This window comes from Eubalaena glacialis, unplaced genomic scaffold (assembly GCF_028564815.1).
Source record: "Eubalaena glacialis isolate mEubGla1 unplaced genomic scaffold, mEubGla1.1.hap2.+ XY H_4, whole genome shotgun sequence".
Taxonomy (NCBI): Eukaryota; Metazoa; Chordata; class Mammalia; order Artiodactyla; family Balaenidae; genus Eubalaena; species Eubalaena glacialis.
This window is the reverse complement of record NW_026871158.1, coordinates 557,197-578,194: the sequence shown is the minus strand read 5'-3', so window position 1 is coordinate 578,194 and position 20,998 is coordinate 557,197. Positions and strand designations below refer to the sequence as shown.

The following is a 20,998-nucleotide window of genomic DNA, read 5'->3' as shown; positions in this document are numbered from 1 at the left end:
TTTCAAATGTCAAAACAGACCCAATTTGGCCATTTAAGGTTGAGATCTCTTACTCTAATTTCCCTAATTCGGTTGGTCCTTGTATTGTACGTGAATCTGGCTAGAGTGTTAGTGTGGAGGCTGGCTTTCTGACACTCCGTGTTTCTCTGTTTGAGAGTATCTGTTTCCCATTTTAAAGTTGAATTTGTTGGGGATAAAATTTTCCATTGAAATTGTGGGGTGGGCCAGTGTGCTGCTTGTGAGTCTAACTCCTCCGGGGTTTTGCCCTAAAGTCGTTTTAGCTCCTTTTACGTGTCTTGGGTTTTCCCTCTGGTAGTGTAAGACCACCACAATGCTCAGAACTTATTCGCGTTCCCAGCAGAGCAAGCTTTCATTAAAATGAGTGGGTTTCCGAATAGGGATGGTTGCACAGTTCAAGGACTTGCCTCCACCACTCCTGCAAGTTAATTTTAGAAAACCAGACATCTCAAGTGAATGAATTTAGCACTTTTCTACGTATGGGAAGATACAAGAGTCTGGACTCACTGAAAGCATTCCTTTGATATGCACCTTAGCTATCTAGGGTCAGAATCATGTTCTTTCCCATCCTGAGTCCCCTCTGGGTGCACCATTGGGGGCGGCTCTAGTGGCTGAGGGCTTGATGGTGGGCTTCCTGTTTTTATCTTGAGTTCCCTCAGGGCTCAGCATTGGGGGCAGCTGTAGTGGCTGATGGCTGTTGTTCACTGATATGGCAGGTGGCATTCTTAGTCCACAGCTTCATAAGTATTTTTTAAAAGTTAGGTATTTCCTTTGAAGTCCTCTTTGTTTATTATTTAGTTGCATTTTGGTTTGTTTCTTTTGTTGTTTATTTGGGATCCAGTTAACAATCAAGTGTTCCATTTACTTAACATGATATAATTTCTCTTCTGATTTGTTTGAGAATACATTATAGATATCATACCCTTTTCCAGTCAAATTCTTCAGTGTGTTTTCCTGAAAACAATGATTCTGCCTCATTACCATAGTAATCGAAATCAGAAAATTAACTAATTATTACTATTATCAAATCTATAGACATATTTAAATTTAACCAATTGAAACACAAATATTGTTTAAAGAAAAAGAAAAAATTTTTTATCAAGGTTCCAATAAAGGTTTATGCTTTGCTTTTACCTCTCAAGTCCCTTTATCTTCATTATTCTGGAACATTTTTGTCTTTTATGACCTTAACATGGTTGACAAATTCAGGCCCATTATTTTGTAGGATGTCCCTCCATGTGGCTTTGTCTGATTTTTCCTCATTAGATTCAGGTTCGTGTTTTTGGCAGAAATATCTAGAAGTGACATTGAGTCATATGTATACTATCAGGAGACACATGTTGGTGAATTTGCTATACTGCTAAAGAAGTCAGCTTTATTCATGTTGTTAAAATGATGTCTGTCAACGTTTCTCCGCAATAAAATTAATATTTTTCCCTTGTAGTTAATAAGTGTCTTGTGGGGAGATCGTCCCCCTTAATTTTTAAAAGTAAATTTTTTGTTAACAAGTTTGGAATCACACCTTTGTTTTCCTCTCCTCTGTATCATAATCCAACACTGTCATTTATTTTGATGCTAGTTTTATGCTTTTAAAAGAAAACATGAAGTTGTGAATTTTAGTCTTGGCTAAAAATCCTGAAGCAGTCCTTGTAAACCATGTCCCTAGAGAGAAAACAGTTTATAGATCTAAAAATCAAAATATCGGTCAATTTTAGTCCTATTTGATTTATGTGAATGGATCCATGGTAAAAGTGTCTGATTTTAAGTTTTCTTTACATTACTTTATTGTAAACTCCTAGATTTAATCATGCCATTCTGTTTTCACAGCCAATTCTTTAGCCTAGGTCTAAGGTCCTCAACCTGATAATCACATGCCAAAGTATATGGATTTTTTTTCTTGGGGAGAGGATCCGTAGGCTTCAGTATATCTTTAACGGATCATTATGGGAACTTTTTGCATAAATTGCCGTTATTTTCCACCCACATTAGTTTATTTTTCATTTCAGCCTCAGATTGATTCCCTTAAACATCTTTTCCTTAGGTCATCACTTTGCTTAGGATGCTGTATCTTTTTTCTGACTCATCAGTGCAATCCTAGGTACTTTATCCTAACTTTCAGACCTGCTATCAGCTAAATAGATCTGATAGCCTTTTCATGGCTTTCCCCCAACCCCCTAGTCTTTTTGGTGCCACTTGAAAATTTTCTCCTGAATTTTTAAAAATTTGCTTTGTGCCCACTCTATGCCATTTCAGACTGCATTCTTTTTCCTTTTATGTCCCACATTACTCAGATTTTCTTCATGATGATTTTCCCGTAGTAATTCATCCTGAATTCCATGAGTATTTACATATTACAGTCAATACTACACTGTTACATACTGTTTTCATGTTTCTTTGGAATTCTTTAGGTATTTAATGCGTGTAACTGATCTGCTCAATGGATCATACATTTATTGATAGCAGGGACAATATATATAGTTTAATTTTTGTAGATACCAGTACCTACTCTCCAAATTTATTCTTTCCTCAAGTATTTATTGAACACCTGTTATGTACCACCGATTGCACACGCAACAGCACAGAAAAGAAACAGCCCTGCTTTCAAGAGCACGCATGCAATAGACCAAATAAATCAGTAAAGTACAATACTGATTTTTTTGAGCTTTTAAAGCTTTGATAAGTTTTTTATTGTGGCAAATATATAACATAAAAGTTACCTATTTAACCCTTTTAGGTGTATAATTTAGTGGCATTAAGTACGTTCATAATGTTGTACAGTCATTGCCATTACATTTCCAGAACTTTTCCATCATCTCAAACTGAAACTCTGTACCCATTGAATAGCAACTCCCAATTCTTCCCAAACCACGTCTTAGTAAACACTGTTCCACTTTCCGTTTCTATGAGATTGCCTAGTTTGGCTACCTCGTATAAATGCAGTCATACAATGTTTATCATTTTGTGTCTGAATTATTTCACTTAGCATATGTCTTCAGCGTTCATCCATGTTGGTTGCATCAGAATTTCCTTTCTTTTTAAGGCTGAACAGTATTCCTCTGTACATATGTGGCACATTTTGTTTATACATTCATCTGTCGATATACACTTGAGTTGCATCCATCTTTTGGCTATCATGAATAATGTTGCTAGAAAATTGTTATACAAGTATCTGTTTCAGTCCCTGCTTTCATTTCTTTTGGGTATATACCTAGAGATAGAAATGGTTCATCATATGGCAACAGTAAATTTTTTAAGAATCCATCATATTTTCTTCTACAGTGGCTGCACAATTTTGCATTCCTGTGAGCAGTGCCCTTGAAGTTCCATTTTCTCCCAGTCTTGGCCAAAACTTGTTGTTTTCTGTTTCTTTCACAAGAATTATCCTAATGGATGTAAAGTAGTATTCACTGTGGATTTGCTTTTTATTTCCCTAGGGATTCATAGTGTGATCATATTTTCATGTAGCTTAATGGCTATTTGCATATCTTCTTTAAGTTCTTTGCCAGTTTTAAAATCAGATTTGTTTGTTTTTGACTTGTAGGAGTTCTTCAGATACTTTGGTTATTAATTCTTTACTGGATACATGGTTTGGGTATATTTTCTCCCATTCAGTGGGTTGTCTTTGAGGTCTGTTGACTGTGCCCTTTTTACTTTTGTGGCCTGTGCTTTTGGTGTCGTATCTAGAACATCATTGCCACGTTGTGGCAAGGTTTCCTCCTATGTACTGAGAGGGAAATTAATGGCTATAAACTCTTACCTTAAAAAGGAAGCAATATCTCAAATCAACAAACCAAAACCTTGCAACTTAAGAAACTAGGAAAGAGGAGCAAATAAATGAGAACTAGCAGAAGGAAGGAAATAATGATTAAACCAGACATAAATAAAATAGAAATCAACCCTGCTGACAACCCTCCTGACGTAGGACTTGAGCTTCCATAATTGTGAAAAAATACTTTTCTGTTGTTTAATCTCCCTAGTCTGTGGTATTTTTTTTTAATAGATCTTTATTGGAGTATAATTGCTTTACATTGTTGGGTTAGCTTCTGCTGTATAACAAAGTGAATCAGCTATATGTATACGTATATCCCCATATCCCCTCCCTCTTGCGTCTCCCTCCCACCCTCTCTACTCCACCCCTCTAGTTGGTCACAAAGCACCGAGCTGATCTCCCTGTGCTATGCGGCTGCTTCCCACTAGCTCTCTCTTTTACATTTGGTAGTGTGTATAAGTCCATGCCACTCTCTCACTTCGTCCCAGCTTACCCTTCCCCCTCCCCGTGTCCTCAAGTCCATTCTCTACGTCTGCGTCTTTATTCCGGTCCTGCCCCTAGGTTCTTCAGAGCCTTTTTTTTTTAGATTCCATATATATGTGTTAGCATACGGGTATTTGTTTTTCTCTTTCTGACTTACTTCACTCTGTATGACAGACTCTAGGTCCATCCACCTCACTACAAATAACTCAATTTCCTTTCTTTTTATGGCTGAGTAATATTCCACTGTATATACGTGCCACATCTGCTTTGTCCATTCGGCTGTCGATGGACACTTAGGTTGTTTCTGTGTCCTGGCTATTGTAAGTAGAGCTGCAGTGAACATTGTGGTACATGACTCTTTTTGAATTACGGTTTTCTCACGGTATGTGCCCAGTAGTGGGATTGCTGGGTCGTAGGGTAGTTCTATTTTTAGTTTTTTAAGGAACCTCCATATTGTTCTCCATAGTGGTTGTATCAATTTACATTCCTGCCAACAGAGAACCTCAGACCCCAGGGAATATTCATCGGAGTGAGGTCTCATGGAGGTCCTCATCTCAGCACCAAGACAGCTCTACCCAATAGCCTACAAACTCCAGTGTTGGAAGCCTCAGGCCAAACAACCAGTGAGACAGGAACACAATCCCACTCATTAAAAAAAAAAAAAAGAGACGGCAAAAAAATACGTCACAGATGAAGGAGCAAGGTAAAAACCTACAAGACCAAATAAATGAAGAGGAAATAGGCAATCTACCCGAAAATGTAAGAGCAGACGCTGTGGTACTTTTTAAGTGCATCTGTGGCAAACTAACACAATGAAGAAGAAATGATTTGACCACCATCATGGTCAAAACACTCAAGTACTTAAGTAGAAATAAAATCCCTCAACATATTAAAGTCCATGTATTGAAAATCCATAGCAAACCTCATATCAATGTTTGCTTCACATATTATAGAGCTCTTATGTTTGGTTCAAATGTATTTATAATTGTTAAATTTTTATGAGGAATTGACATTTTTATCAATAGACTTTTCATCAATATGTCAATATTAAATTTACATATATATGAATCTTTGTATTTTGTAATGGTTTTTGGCTTGTATAGTCCCCCTTCTCTCTTCTGGTTACCATTTCCACAGAATATTTTTTCTTTTACTTTCAAGGTATCTGTGTCTTTAGATCAAAAATGGGTCTCCTGAACAATATGTTGTTGGTTTTTGTGTTATCCGTTCTGTCAGTGCATGTCTTTGGGGAGTTTAGTCTCTTTACATTTAAAGTAATTTCTTACAAGGACGCTTTCTGTTGCTATGTTGTTACTTGTTTTCTCTGTATCTTACAGGTTTTTTTGCCCATCATTTCCTCCATTTCCTCCTTCTTTTACATTTAGTTGATTTTTTTGTTTGTTTGACGTGTTTCGTATCCCGTCTCATTTCCCTTTATGTATATCTGATAGGTTTTTGTGTGTGTGTGGTTATCATGGGGATTGCATATAAGATCCTGAAGTTATAACAACCTAATTTGAATTGATACCAACTTCACTTCAGTCGTGTACCAGAGCTACTGATAATGATCCTCAGAGTGAGAAATCAACAAGATGGCAGACGAGGGAACTCTAGGCTCTCTTCCCCCATGGAAACATCAAATATATAATATTTGATCAAAATAGTTTATAAGAACTTTAGAAATGAATTAAGAACCAAGTACATGTCTAATCAAGAAAAGCTGCATTCAAAACAAGGAAATTTCATGCCATTTTGCTCACCTTTATCCCAGACCCTTTCCGGTGTAGCACAGCGTGTTTGGGAAGAAAATGCCAGTTCCCGTTTCTTCTCTCAGGCGAAGGTAATGAGTGGAACCTGCTTACAGTGTTCTGGCTTATCTGGGGACTACCCTAAGGGCTGGTTCTTGTCTTGCCAGACTCACACCACTAATGGTATAGTTTGGATATCAGCTTTGAGGCCACATATATCAGGGCTGGTGCCACAGTATGTTAGAGCTGCAGGGGGTCTGCAGTCCTGCTGTCAGCCAGGAATAAGAGGTTATAGGCAGATGAATATAACAGAAAATACGGTCCAGAAAAGAACCAGGGTGAGACTTTAGTTATATTAAGACGTTTAAAGGCAGCTGTATATGCCGGTAACAGGAATCAAAGCAAGCACAGTCCTAGGAAAGAAACGTCCTCAGACAACTTTTCTTATTGCCTGTGTCCTCCACGCTTCTGCTTATCATCTGACTGTGGTTTCCTTAAATGTGTCCAGACATTTCTGTCTTGCTGCTTTCAGTGTTACATCATTATCTTTGTTCAGTTTGATAATAATGTGTCTTGTTGTGGGTCACCCTGAGTTTACCCTACTTGTAGTTGTTAAGCTTCTTGTATTTATATAAACGTCTATTTCATCAAATGTGGAAAGTCTTCCCATGTCTTCAAAAAAATCTTTCCACTACTTTCTCTTTTCTCCTTATAAGGATCCCATAATGGTCCACTGACACAGTGTCCTATAAATCCTGTAGGCTGTGTTCACTTTCCTTCAATCTTCTTTCTTTGTTTGCTGGATTCCTTATTTTCAACTGTCCTGTCTTCCAGTTTGCCTGTTATTTTTATATCTAGTTAAATATGTCATTTTACCTCTTTAGTGAATTTCTTCATTCACTTATTGTATTTTTTTCACCTCCAGCTTTGCTTTTTTAAAAAGTAATTTATATCGTTTACTCATTATCATCATTATTATTTTATTCATATATTGTTTCCTGATTTCCTTATTTTTTGTGCATGTTTTTTTCCTTTTGCTCTTTGGACATATCTAATACAGTTATTTGAAATTGTAGATTTGTTGTCTGTGCTTGCTTTGAGATGATTTCTGTTGATTTATTTGCTTCCTTTGAATGGGCCATCTTTCCATGTTTCTATGCCTTGTGATTTTTTTTTGGTCGTTGTTGAAAATTGTACATTTGAAAAAACAGGCACTTTTCCCAGATTTTGCAGACTGTGAGCCTAGACATCACCTTGAAGTGAAAGCTTATGACCTCCCCAGTTTTTTCCTTCAGTGTGTGTTGAGTCTTTCCTTCAGTGTGTGCTGACTGACCCTGCTTTCTGCTTTCTCAATTCCCCTATATAAATGGCTCAATTTTTTGAACACTCAATTTCCCAGATTGTCTGTACCCAGCTTATTCTAGGGCTTTTTGTGGTCTATTGTATGTTTGTACCAGTAGGTCAGTCCAGCAGCAGCTTTCAGGAGTACCGCCTGCTGCTTCTGATCCTTTTCTACGACTAAGATGGGCCATGCTGCTTCTCCTGCACCTGAGAGTCAAGTTAGGCAAAACTAGTCCAAACCTTTAGCTCCCTAACATGTTAAAATGTTACAAGTAAGGTCTACCCTACTTTTTCTAGTTTAAGGGAGGGAATTGGGAACTAGGCTGCTGTCTCCTCTAAGTTAAAAGACCATGGTCAAGGGCTAGTAAAAAAAAAAAATGCTGTAAAATTTCCTACCACTTGAATATTTTTTCATTTTGAATATTTTATCATTTTTCTTCATTCATTTGCTTACTAAAGACTGCGATTGTTTGCAGAGCTCCTATAAGTCTATTTCAGCAGTGTATGGTTTTGTTTTGTTTTGAGGTATAGTTGAGTGTTTTTTGATGTTTCCATGAAGAAACAAGGACTTAGAGCTTCCTAGTTCACCATTTTCCCAAAATCACCCTGTTTTAAGAAAGCATTTTAACAGAGAGGCTAACGAACAAATAATATCATCAGGGTTTAGATTTTTAGGGATGGTGGTCATTTTAAGGCATCTCTGAGAAGGTGAGTTTTGAGTAGAGACCTTAAGGAAGGAAGTGCAGGAGCTGGGGAAGAGCATGTACTGAGGCACACAGGTGGAAGGCCTAATACGGTGAGAGAATAGCAAGGAGCATGGGCTGGGGCGATGAGCAGAAGCAGTTGTCACAGCTGAGAGCAGAGTTAGTGAAGGGACCAAATTATGTAGGGTCCACTCAGGACTCTTGTTTTTTTCTGAAAGGGGTAGGAAATTGAGGAGTAGTTTTGAGCCCAGGGGTGACGTGGTTGTACTTCAGTTTTACTGGGATCTCCATAATTGCACTAAGAATTGATTCAAGAGAAGGGTAGGCATGGAATCAGGCAGGGCAGTGAGAAGTGTATAGCACAAATGTGCTGAGTAGGAGATTATGGTGACTTGGATGAAAGGTTGGTGACAAGGGGTCAAAAAACGCCTAATTTTTTCTCTCTTCATTTTATTGAGATATAATTGACATATACACTGCGTAGGTTTAAAGTATACATCATAATGGTTGGATTTACATACATGTTAGAATGATACCAGAGTAAGTTTAGTGACCATCCATCATCTCACATAGATACAAAATAACAGAAATAGAAAAAAGTATTTTTCCTGTAATGAAAACTCTTAGAATTTACTCTCTTGACAACTTTCATATATAACATACAGCAGTGTTCATTATATTTATCATGCTGTACATACATGCTTAGTAGTTGTTTATCTTGTAACTGGAAGTTAGTACCTTTTGACTGCCTTCATTGAATTCCCCCTCCCCCAATCCCCACCTCTGGTAACCACAGATCTTGTCTGTTTTCAGTGAGCTTGTTGGTTTTTGAAATATAACTGACCTACAACCTTTTGTTAGTTCCTGTTATACAACATACTTCTATACATGTCAGAATGATCTCCACAGTAAGTCGAGTTAACATCTGTCACGACACAAAGATAGTGCACAGGTATTGGCTCTGTTCCCCACCCGGTATATTCATACCTATGATTCATTTGTTTTGTGATTGTAAGTTTGTACCTCTTAATCTCCCTCACCTATTTCTTTCCTCCCATCACCTGTCTCCCCTCTGACAATCCCCTGTTTGGTCTCTGGATTTATGACTCTGCTGCTGTTTTCTTATGTTTGTTCATTTATTTTGTTTTTTTAGATTCCACATATAAGTGAAATCGTACAGCATTTGTCTTTCTCTGTGTGACTTATTTCACTAAGCCTAATATGCTCTAGGTTCATGCATGTGCAGAATACTTGTAATTCTGAAAATTGAGCCAACACAGTTTCTCTTGGTCTAGATAATGGAGTGTGAGAGAAAGACAGGAGTCCAGGATGACACTAAGATTTTTTGCGTGAACAAATGAAAAACTTTTGGTAGAGTACAGAAATTCAGGAGTTTAGACTCCTTAAATGTGAAATGCCACTTAGACCTCCAGTGGAAATGGCAAGGTTGTTTGGTGACTACACTAATTCAATGCTTGTGTTCTAGAAAGAGTCGTGGTAAACAGTAAATTACTATCTAGGTTGATAAGGAAACCAACACAGAAGATCTCTTCCCGGAAGAGGTGGCGAGTCTGCCGAAGGAGAGGCCCGGCCGCAGGGCCCGCGGCTCGCCCTTCTCGCGGAGCAGCACCCTTGTGCGTTCCCAGACTTTCTCGCCCGGAGCACGAAGCCAGTACGTCTACAGAGTAAGTTGGGAGTCCTTTGCCACCTGCCTGGAAGGATTCTTCATCGGTCGCGGGCGGGGCTGGGCAGCAGAGGGTTGGAGCTCCCGGCTGGTCCTCACCTGCACGCAGGGTTGAGAACTCTGAGACAGGTGGAGGGGGAGACCCCACCTGCTGTGGTCCGTGGAGACAGGACAGCAGGTTGGAGGTTGGCCGGCCGTGGCCGTGTGACAGTGACGGCACGGACTAGCAGAGACGAGGCGCTGTCGAGGGTAAGTGCTCACGACGCAGCAGACTGGCGGCGCCGTTTGGCTCGAGGAGAGCTTTGACCCTCCCGCTCCTCTAACGGGGCTCGTTGGAGAAAGCATCTTCCCTTGAAGGGGCTGCCAAGGAGCCGCTGCATTAGGGCAAAGCCAGAGTTTGATCATATGAGAGAGGCAGACCCTCAGGCCTCCGTGGGAGACACTGAGGGGTCCCCAGGCCCACCCTCAGGCTCAGAAATTGGCTAGGACTCACGGAACTCAGAAAAGCCGTCGTAGCCACGATGATGGTGCGCCGCAGGGAAGGGGTGCAGACGGACGCGCAGAGGGAAGAGGCGACGGGCAGCACTCCGGAGAGACCGGGCGGAGCTTCCAGCCCTTCTCCCGCAGCGGATTTGTGCGGGAGCTCTCACCTCTCGGAGCAGTGGCAGCGTGCCGGGAGCACAGCCGACCAGGGGCGTTCACCCGAGGCTTGGTGCCCAGGGGTTTTGTGGGGGTCGTCACGAGGCACAGCTGGTGGCCGGCGTGGCTGACCTTCGTCTCCAGGGCCAAGCGGGTGGCCCAGGGCCCCCCTCACATTGTCAGCAGAGACTGTGTGGCCGGGCCAAGGTCCCCAGGTAAACAGAGACACTTGGAACGTTCTAGGGACTTACAGGTCACTGCCCAGGAGCTGAGCAGGGAGCCCACCTTTCTTGGGGAGGGAAGCCTTTACTCACAGGAGGGAGCAACAGGGGCTGGGGCCCGGGTGGCCACGTCTGCGAGGCCTGCAGCTCCTCTCCCCACGCGGTGAGGTGCCCCGGTCGCGCTGCCCCGGGCAGCCCAGGGTCAGGCGGGGCACTCCCGCCCCATCAGGCTGCAGCCCTGTGGGGCCTGATGCTTCATCACGCGGGTGGAGGTGCCTGATCGAAGGCCACCCTTCCTTATCCTAGACTCCTGCCGAGCCCCTGGGAGCAGCCTCCAGCCTGCTTGCTGAGAACAGGGTGGTGACGGAGGGAGCCCTTCACCTCCCCAGAGACAGGCCTCCAGCCCCTGCACTGGGCTTTGCGCCCTGCTCGAAGGCACGCACTGGCCGGCGATGCTTCTAGAGGCCTCTTTGTGTTTATATTATATGTTTGTGATGATTGGGAGGCATGTAAGTGCAGGGCTGCGACATTTCCTGATATCTGGGGTTCATTGGCATGGAAAGGAAGGCCGTGAAGGCCAGGACTTTGCTTTCACACAGATATACGTTGATCCTGAAATGAAAACCTGCCGCCAAATGAAATACGTAACGTCTCGGCTCCCGTGAAGTCGGCATTATTTATTTTTCTCTTTAAAGCCAGGCCTTTTCCCTTGATGGGCAGGGTGGGTGTTAGTGGTGTGGGCTTGTCCTCCTGCCAGGAACGAGGCTCTTTTCTGGAACGCCAGTCTTCCCAGCTCTTGCCAAAGCTAGAAACACAGCAAATGAGAATGATTGATAAAAAGTGAAAAGCGCCGAGGAGAGTGCGGGTTTTCATGAGCGTCACACCGTATCAAGTGGCAGTTGGCATTGATAGGACTGAAATTGTGTTGCTCGATTAGCCTGGAAAACCTCAGCTGGTTCGGTTGATGGACCTGCAGGAGGGGTGGGGCTGGGGGTTGCTCTGCTTATTTGGTTTGTCTTTGTTTGGCTTGAAACTCTCGTGTAGGGTTTTCTTGTAAGCGAAACCCAAAGTCTTGGTAAAAGCTCTAAACGTCATAACTGTTTGAGTACCTGCACGAGAAACAAAATAATCCAGTTCAGAGTACACAGAGAATGAATGTTGAATTCTTGAGGAAATGTTTCTGAACCTCAATCTTTTTGGTGTAGCTTTATCGTAGTGACAGCGACAGTTCAGCGCTGCCCCGGAAGTCCCCCTTTGTCCGAAACACTTTGCAAAGACGAACCCTTCGCTATAAGCAGGTATGTGCCACGTAGACTAATGTGCCGTCTATATGTACGCTGGGAGTTATTTCTACAAACCTGCAGACGTAATATTTTAGGTAAGATTAATTGAAAGGTGATACGTTTATTTCCTTGTTTACTTAGGTATAATTTTAAAAAGTGTATATCATGTCAATATGTTACCCATATTTGTTAATTTCCTAAGATAATGTCATAATCTAAGATAATACATGATCTTTACATTTTAAAATATAATAAATTAATAAACAGCCATTCTGTATAAGAGATTCTTCTCTCTTTTTTGACAAGGGAGTATATACAGTTTAGAAAATTTGAGTCTTTCAACGTGGAGCATTCGCCTACATAGGACTGTTCTACAGTTTTCCTTTATATACACCGAATTTTTTCTCCACATCACGCCACTTCACACAGTTTTGCCACTTTTAATTTGTAAGGTAGTGGTTCCCTGACTTGCCCGGGCAAGAATTCTTTGAAAGAAAAAAAATTCCCAGATCTCCTTGTGGTGGTTGTATTTAGAGTAGCCGCTGACTGAGAATGATAAGAAAACACATTACTCAGCAACAAAAGTATTTCTCAGCAGCCATGCTGTTGGCATTTTGGCCTAGGTCTGTCTTTGTTGGGGGCTGTCCTGTGCACTGTGGGCTGTTGAGCTGCATCCCTGGCCTTGACCCACTAGTTGCCAGTATCACCCCCTCCCCCAGTTGTGACAACCAAAAATGTCCCCTGAGGGCCCAAGTCACCCCTGGTTGGGAACCAGTGAGCTCTGCTATGAATTCAGCGGAGCTTTTAAATGAGTTCGTGTTTATTAAGTCACTTACATTTGCATTTAACTTCTGCATATGTGCACAATAGTGTTACGGGTGTGTAAAACGCATACAGTTACTCAGTCCTCCCAACAACGCTGATAGGCTCGTGGATGTGTGATTTTGCTGCACTAACTGCCTTCCCCAGCGTTGTTTGCCATGGGGTGGGAAGTACTGCTCTCAGCTCCGTGTACAAAATTCTATTCTCGCCTTAGAACCTTCTTGAAAACAGGAGACTTGCTTACTTCAGGCTTATATGGGGAGGAACGTTTTGTTGTTGTTGTTGTTGTTGTTTGGCCTCGCTGCGCGGCTTGCAGTCTTAGTTCTCTGACCAAGGATGGAACTTGCACCCCAGCATTGGAAGCGGGGAGGCCTAACCACTGGACTACCAGGGAATTCCCTGGGGAGGAACGTTTTTGACAGCTTGTGTGTGTTTAACCAGAAAGCCCTCAACGTGGTTTATAACGTGCTTTTTTCCCGTTATACAGTAGATCATTAAGATTTTGGCACATCGGTATATTGTTCATCTTTTTACAATAGCTGCGTTTTCTGCTGGCCTTATAATGTATTTGATCACTTTTCTCTTGTTAGGTATGGAGGATTTTTTCTGTCATAAACCTTTTGCACATCAGCTGTGCCTTTCAGATGCAAGTCAAATGAAATTTCAGAACCAAAGAAAACACACATTTTGTGGCTCTTGCTTATACTGTCAAGTAGCACTTGAGAAAGATGATGCCCTCCTGCCCCGTGTGAGAGGGTCTGTTTCTCTGCGCTTTAGCCAAAGCCTAGGTCGTCCTTACAGCGGACAGTTTGCTGTCACTGGCTCGTTACCGGAGTGGACGTTTGAACCCGTGTCGCCCACGTGCGTGTTGTGTTGGCGTCGGGCCACGCTGCGGGTGTCTCCCTCCAGTGGGGTCGGTCACTCGGGGAAGAAGCTGCAGGCAGGGCGCGGGCGGGGTGGGCGCGCTCACGGCCGCGGTCTCGCAGCCCTGCAGGTCCTCCCGGGCGGCGCTGGCGGCGCGCACGTCCCGGGACCTGGAGCTGGACCTCCAGGCGTCGCGGACGCGGCAGCGGCAGCTGAACGAGGAGCTGTGCGCCCTGCGCGAGCTGCGCCAGCGCCTGGAGGACGCCCAGCTCCGCGGCCACGCCGGGCCCCCGGCCTGGCTGCTGCGCGACGAGCGCTTCCGGAGCCTGCTGCGGGAGGCCGAGAGGCAGGTGAGGCCCCGGCCCGCCAGCGGGGGGAGGGGGCGGGCGGGCGGGCATTTCTCCCCTCCCGGTGCCCGGAGCTTCCATCGCTCTTCCTTAAAACTGGAAGCAAACCCGTCTGGTTCACCCCGCGTTGCTGTTCCAGACGAGACAGACCCAACTTGACTTCCATCAAGAACAGGCAGCTGAGCAGATGCTGAAGAAGGCCTCCAAAGGGGTGTGCCAGCTGCGCGGGCAGAACCTCAAAGAGCCCATCCAAGTGCAGGCGTTCAGGTGGGGAGAAGCCCAGGCCTCACTCTCCCGCTTGCTTTTTACTGTCATACCTTTGTCATTATAAAGAGTAAAGTAAGTATTGAGAAAGACCCACAAGGAAGTCGAGGACAAAGCAGGAATCTCCCCTGCTATTAGCATTGTGCACATTTTCTTCCGATCTTTTTTTCTAAACACTGTTTTTTTCATGCTGCTTGTAATCACAGTGTGGGTTCGAGTTTGCATTTAGCTCTTTTTAAATTAAAATACCCCATGTTGCCACATCATCTGTTATCTTTTTTGGCTGTAATGTCTCATCTAACAGATATAATTTACCTATTTTATACCCTGCTTCTTTCCAAATGTTTGCCCTTGTAAGCAGCACAGTGATCTACATATAGATACATATGTGTATCACCTTTGCCTTTTTAGTTAACTTTTGATTGAAGCATAATAGACATACAGGAAAGCGTGCATATCGTCCTATATATGAAGTATTTCAGTGAATTGTCATAAACCCTACATGGCAAGAATCAAATGTTATCAGCACCCCCAGATTTCCCACACCAGAATAACCACCATCTTGAATTTGAATAGCGTAGATTAGCTTTCCCTGTTTTTATTTTTTATATGAGGAAAATCACCCAGTTAATCTATTTTCTTTTGTGTCTGGCTTTTTTAAAAAATTGAGGTGAAATTCACGAAGCATAAGATTAACCATTTTAAAGTGAACAATTCCATGGCATTTAGTACAGTCACAATCTCTATTCAGTTCCAGAACATTTCCATCACCCCAAAAGGAAACCCTGTACCCCCGTTAAGCAGTCACTCCCCATGCCAACCTCTCGTCAGCTCCTGGCAGCCACCATTCTCCTTTCCATCTCTATGGGTTTGCCTGTTCTGGACCTTTCATATAAGAAAAGTCATACAGTATGTGGTCTTTTGTGTTTGGCTGCTTTCACTTAGGATAGTATTTTTAAGGTTCATCAATGTTGTAGCATGAATCAGTGCAGTGTTCCTTTTTAGGGCTAAATAATATGTGCCTGACCTCTAGTCTTAATTTTTTTATACCCTGAATTTTTACCTCCCCATCATAAAAGAGTATAAAACACTATAGCTGTCTTCCTTCAACTATGATCTAGAAGTCCTTGTAGAGATTTTCATTTATTCATAAAGAACTATTTGCTGAGCATCTGCGTATACCAGGCACTGTTCTAGGCACTGGAGACAAACCCTTGCCCTCATGGGGCTTTGTAACTTCTATTACAATTTAGAGAGGGGGCCGGGGCAAGAAACTTCAGAGAATCTGTATACAGATGTGCTCCTGGGGATTGAAATTCAATGTGTTCTCTGAGTAAGAAAAGCTGTCATTGATGGCAGAGCCTCTTGCCACCTTTCACTGCATTTCTATCAGCCTCTAACCTGTAATTCTTTCCAATCGCAGGGAGAAGATAGCATTTTTTACAAGACCAAGGATTAACGTACCTCCTCTGCCCGCCGACGATGTTTGATGTAGTGCTTTGTACACATGAAGTATTTATCTGCCTGTTTTATTTTCATGAAGTTCTTAGACTAGCTAAATTTGTCTTTAAAATATTTGTGCAAAGCTATTAATATACACATTTTGTAAAAAATAAATAAAAACAAAACACATATATCTATGCATATATATTTTATAATAGTGACGGCAACAGGGCTTGGTTTTTCCTTGTTGTGAAATTGACATCTCTGAAGACAGGTTATTTTATAAGAGATCAATTATCATGTTAAGAGTGTACAGTTTTTACGCTGTTTTATTTGACTTAAAGGCTGGAAGACAGAAACGAAGTGAGTTCAGGCAAATTCACTGTATTGTAATTTATTTATAGTACTTTTTTTTTCCTTGAAGGAAAATACTGACTTTAAGATGTATTTTAAGACTGAAATTTTGTTCTTCAGTATTTGTCATGCGGTAGAATGGAACTTTGGGGCCGGTTTTGTGTCTGACATCGGAAATGCAAACACTATGTGCTGAACTCGTCACTCGCCCCGTTTCTCCTGTGTGCATTTATCATGTATATTGTACACTTTGGCACCCTTTGTGTTCTGTTAAGATGCCACCTTAGGGGCTCAGTCCTAAGTCAGTGCGGGGTGCGCGTTGCGGAGCTCGGTCTTCCTCGCGGGCTGGGCACCCATAGCCCCTGGTTTCCGTGCACCTTTCCGTGCCCACCCCGGGTCTGAGGCCGGTCACGGAGCCCCCGGCAGCGGCAGCCGCACAGCCCGCCCTCACCCGGCCACGGCAGCCCTGCCTGCCTTTTCAGTCCGCCCCATCTGATCCTGACTGACAAGGAGGGCAGTGGTGGAGCTTCTGCTCTGCTGCTCTGCCCTGCAGGAAAGTGAAAAGAGAAGAAGGAAGGTGCGTTTTCACTGAGTCACTGGATCCGCTGATGGATAGAGCAGGCACGGCATGGACACGATAACCTTTGAAGGCGCTTTTTTGAGGAAGCCAGCTTCCGTGGGAACTCCAAGTACCCGGCGAGTCACTCACAGGAGAGCGTGTGCTTTCGATCAGAGGGCCCCCGCCCCATACTGGAGTCTTCCCAACATTTCTTAAGAAATCTTAGAACTAGCTCATGAGGAAAAATATTTTTATTCAATAAAAGGATACAACTATTCTTTTGAATTGCCAAGTGATATAAATATTTTGCCTTATATATACTTACTATATTTAAAATGCACTCTTCTTCATGAAGCTTTGGATGAGTAAACAAGATCAGTCACAAAATGTGAAAGAAAGAAAATACAACTCTTCCTGTAACTTTCTTCTCCCTCTTTTCCGTTGAAAATATCTGTTAATCATGGTCTCATTAGTCTGAAGCCTCTTCCCTAGTATAACCTGCCTTTCTTTTAAATTGAGTTAAAAATTATTTTGTGAAAGCCTTTCATTGGCATTCCACATAATATGGACAATAGAGTTTGTAAGTAGTACTAAGACTGAAAACTTTATGCTATTCACAGTTATCATCTGTTGCTATGTGTTTGTGCTTCTAATTTTTTTTCCCCTCGTCAATTTCTTAGTGTATATACTGGCAGTGGAAGTAGAGACTCACAAAACGTTCCTTATTAGAATTAGCAGCCAAGCAGACAGCATGGGTAAGCAAGTGAGGACAGTTAGGCCCTCTCTAACTGAGCTAACTGAGCTCTCTGAGCTATTTGAAACTTTAAAATCAAACAAAGAACTGTTTACCACTGGACTCTAGAGCATGCAAATGGCAAGTTATTTATGTCTGAGGTACAGTCTCCATTCATGTAGGGAGACTTGCAGAATGCATTTTCTCTGTGCTCTTTAGCAGCTGTGCCAGCATAGAAATGCCCCAAACAAGTGCTTTTGAATAACACTGCTTAACATACCCCTCTCCACCCTCTATCCCCAGCTCCAACAGATTTCCATTTGGAAGTGTTTCCCTGCTAGAGAGCTGGGGGATTTTTGTTGTTTTAAATCCCATCTTGGCCAAATGCAGAAATGATGCCCGCTTCTATGGCAGTGCAGTGGCCTCTTACATTTGCCACTTCTCTGTTTTACTTCTCCAGGCTCTGCCCTGCATGTGATTGCTTTTATAAGATCATAGTAAGGAAGTAAAATCAGGACAAATGAAGAAAAGTTCTGTGCTGCCTGTGGAGGACCCCTTTTTGAGTGTTCATTGTTCATGCTGGAAAAGACAAATGGTCTGTGTTAGAGGCTGTGGTGGAGCAGATGGTGGGCTTGATTTTGCAACTTCTGATCAATTAAGACTGTCAAGAGCATATCCCACATGAACGAAAAGTTGAGTCCTGTTGCTTTATGTTTATCTTTGTATATCCTTAAGTTTTGTGTCCCCATGATGAAGTGATATAAAATACTATATCTTCCTCAATTAAAATTTAGAACTCAGTCATTTGTATGTTTTTTCATGTATTCATTACTTTATTAAACATATTTACTGAACACCTGCTACTTACCTGGCACTATTGTAGGCCCTAGAATAAATTCCTGACGTCATGGGAGCATCATGAACTGTATGACCTAATATGTTTACATGTTTCCTTTGTCATTAAGAAAACTGCCCTATTTTATTGGCAGTCCTACTTGGGGTAGTCAGAGGTAGATTGCAAATGTTGATATCCCTTTTCAAGAAACTGTCAAAATGCTGCCACTAAGCTTCTTTTAAAATAGAGCTACAAGTAAAAGAATTTTTTCTTCCTATGATCACTGAATTGTCAAACTTTGGTTGAAAACTGCTTAAATAAATATTCTTCTGTTGTGGGAATAAGTAATAATCAATATTCCTCTCTTTGCTTATGCCACCATTTCCTCCGATTTGTATTGTTTGAAAGTATTTCTTAAAATTAGAGTTCTTAAAACAGAGTGGAAATATGTTTTAAAATTCCTTTTAAGTTTTGGAGAACTATAAATGTATAAAAATAGTAAAATAAATCCCTATGGTCCTCTGACCAAATTTCAACATGGATCAGTCATGGCCAAATTTGTTTCTCTTACACTTTCATTCACTTCTCCTCATATTTCAAAGCAAATCCCACACACAATATCATTTTGTCTGTAAATATTTCAGCTCCCATCCTATACTAATCCAGGGTTTTCCAAAAGTCTCATTAAAATAAACTCATGGTTGAAAGAAGCTTGTTAGGAATAAAAAAAAGACATTCATTTCACCTTTGCACTGATTTCTGTGTTACGAAGAACCTGGGATGAAGACCAAAATACATATTTCTCATTTTAAATCAAAATATCATAGCGTTCTATTGACCTTACTTTATCTTTTTATTATTTTTAAAATTTTATATATCCTGAATCTTTCATCCCCGTGAGATTTCCTTTGTCCCACTGTTGGGCTGCAGGCCAGAGGCCTGCAAGCCCTAGGCCTGCAAGCCCTGCACTTGCCCAGCTTTAAGACCAAAGAAAGAGCCTGGGGTCAGCAACATAGACATCAGTGGTTTAATGGCTGGGGGGACTTACACATCTAAGCAAGGTCCTGGAGCAACACCCCATCATGTGCCGCTCACAGCAGGCAGGACTCCTGGGGTAGGGGGAAGGTTACCAGTTATAGGTGGAACTGACACCAGGTTGGCTCATTAGTTGCCAGGGAAACTAGTAGAGAGGCACACCCATCACTGCCCCTTTGTTAAACTATCCTGGTAAAGATGTTCTGATCTAAAGCTACAACCACCACTAGCTGGGGCAGGGGCAGGTATGTAGGACAAAGTCAATCATGCGAGTAGGGTGTAGGTGAAGCAGGCACCAGTCCAGCAGGGGATGTACAGAGAGCAAGAGGACAGCCATCTGGGGGGTCTGATCATGCAGATGGGATAATAATTAGGTGATTGTTTCAGCTGGTTTTCTTTTACATTTTATATTGGTTTTCTTCGCTGTGTGAGATAGTACACGAAGTGAGGAAGTTAATTATGGGTACAAAGGGAATCCTGCACTTGGTAACTCATATGCTTGTACCATTCAATACCCAGGTTGTCTCATCAAGGTGAACGACACAGTACTGATTGACTTAGGGACTGGCAAGATACCCAACTTTATCAAATTTGACACAGGTAAGTTTTTGTTTCCTTTCTTCCCTCTCAACCTTCTCTCTCTTTCTTCCTTTTTCCTGTTGCTCCTTCTATTTTATTTGTACCTACGTTGATTAGAGAGAACTGCAATGTGAAAGTCAGAGAGCTATGTGACTGTTGCTTCAGGCAGAGATGTTCTTCTTGAGTCCCATTCTCATCCCAGTCCACATATTTAGCTTTCTTTACCAGGACAAGAAGTTGCCAGATGGTCTCTTGAACTTGATGCTAAACAGTTGTGTGACTTCCCTTTGGGCTGCATCCATCAGCCCAGTCTCTACAGGTTACCTATATAAACTACAGTTTGCCATGAGATGGAAACTTTGTGTTTCGAGTGTGATGACTTTAGGTGGGTTCCTTGAGGTAAAGGGCTAAAGGTGTCCAAATAACCTTAACCTAGTGTAGATGAAATGTTTTTCTGCAGAGTTGTTTCCCCTCTCCGCTCCTCAGATTCCTCTGACAGAGGTTCACATCCAGTGTTGGCTGGTATCTGATGTGCTAATGAAGTACAATATTTTCCCCAACTGGTTTTAACAGAAATACCGCAAAATATAGAAAGACTGAAAAAATAGGACAAGGACAAATAACCAATGGCAGCTAATTTTCTGCCTACCTGCAAATGATTGTTAACATCTTGTTCTATTGCTTTTATACTCTTTCTTTCTTTTCCTGTGCCTGTGTTCCCTTCCCCACGTGGATCCAAGGACCAACCAAGGTTCTCACGCACAGTTTTCTGTAGTGTCGCTTTGGGACTCTTTTAACCTGAGTTTTCCTCCCTGTTTTGAATTTTAAAGAGTGCAGGCTGCTTGTCTAATTCAGTACTCCACAGTCTGGGATTGTTCAATTTTTATTTCACCACAAGGACTTCGCACCTGTGCTACCTGCACTCCTGATTATTTATACTCACCTGGAAATTGTAGACCAGAATACTTCATTGGTGTCAAAATTCTTTTCCTTGAGTGAAAACATTGAGAGTGGATATTAGTGTTGGGGGTCACACTTATGACACCTAAACCTGTTGCTTGATTTCAACATGACAACAAAAGAGATAACCAGACATGATGTGCCTCCCAGTGGCAGTGCGTGATACCTCTCGTGAGGAATTCTTGTCAAAAAGGAGGATAGAATCAAACGTGGATGAAAAGAGAGAGGAGAGCATAAATTGGAAGAGACTAAGAAACCTAGCAATCTGATGCAGTTACTTACCTTTTAGAGAGGAGTAACAGAATATTTCAGG

General features: G+C 42.1%; 1 protein-coding gene across 1 annotated transcript in view; it reads left to right on the top strand.

The window, feature by feature from the left end:
• LOC133083034 (protein WWC3-like) overlaps positions 1 to 15,762 on the top strand; it is a 172,852-nt gene extending 157,090 nt beyond the window's left edge. The window contains exons 21-25 of the mRNA XM_061179696.1: positions 9,584 to 9,748; positions 11,813 to 11,905; positions 13,699 to 13,926; positions 14,063 to 14,190; positions 15,611 to 15,762. Coding sequence (XP_061035679.1) covers positions 9,584 to 9,748; positions 11,813 to 11,905; positions 13,699 to 13,926; positions 14,063 to 14,190; positions 15,611 to 15,677 — 681 coding nt within the window. The 3' untranslated portion in view covers positions 15,678 to 15,762. The remainder of the gene's footprint in view (positions 1 to 9,583; positions 9,749 to 11,812; positions 11,906 to 13,698; positions 13,927 to 14,062; positions 14,191 to 15,610) is intronic.
• Positions 15,763 to 20,998: the final 5,236 nt, after the last annotated feature.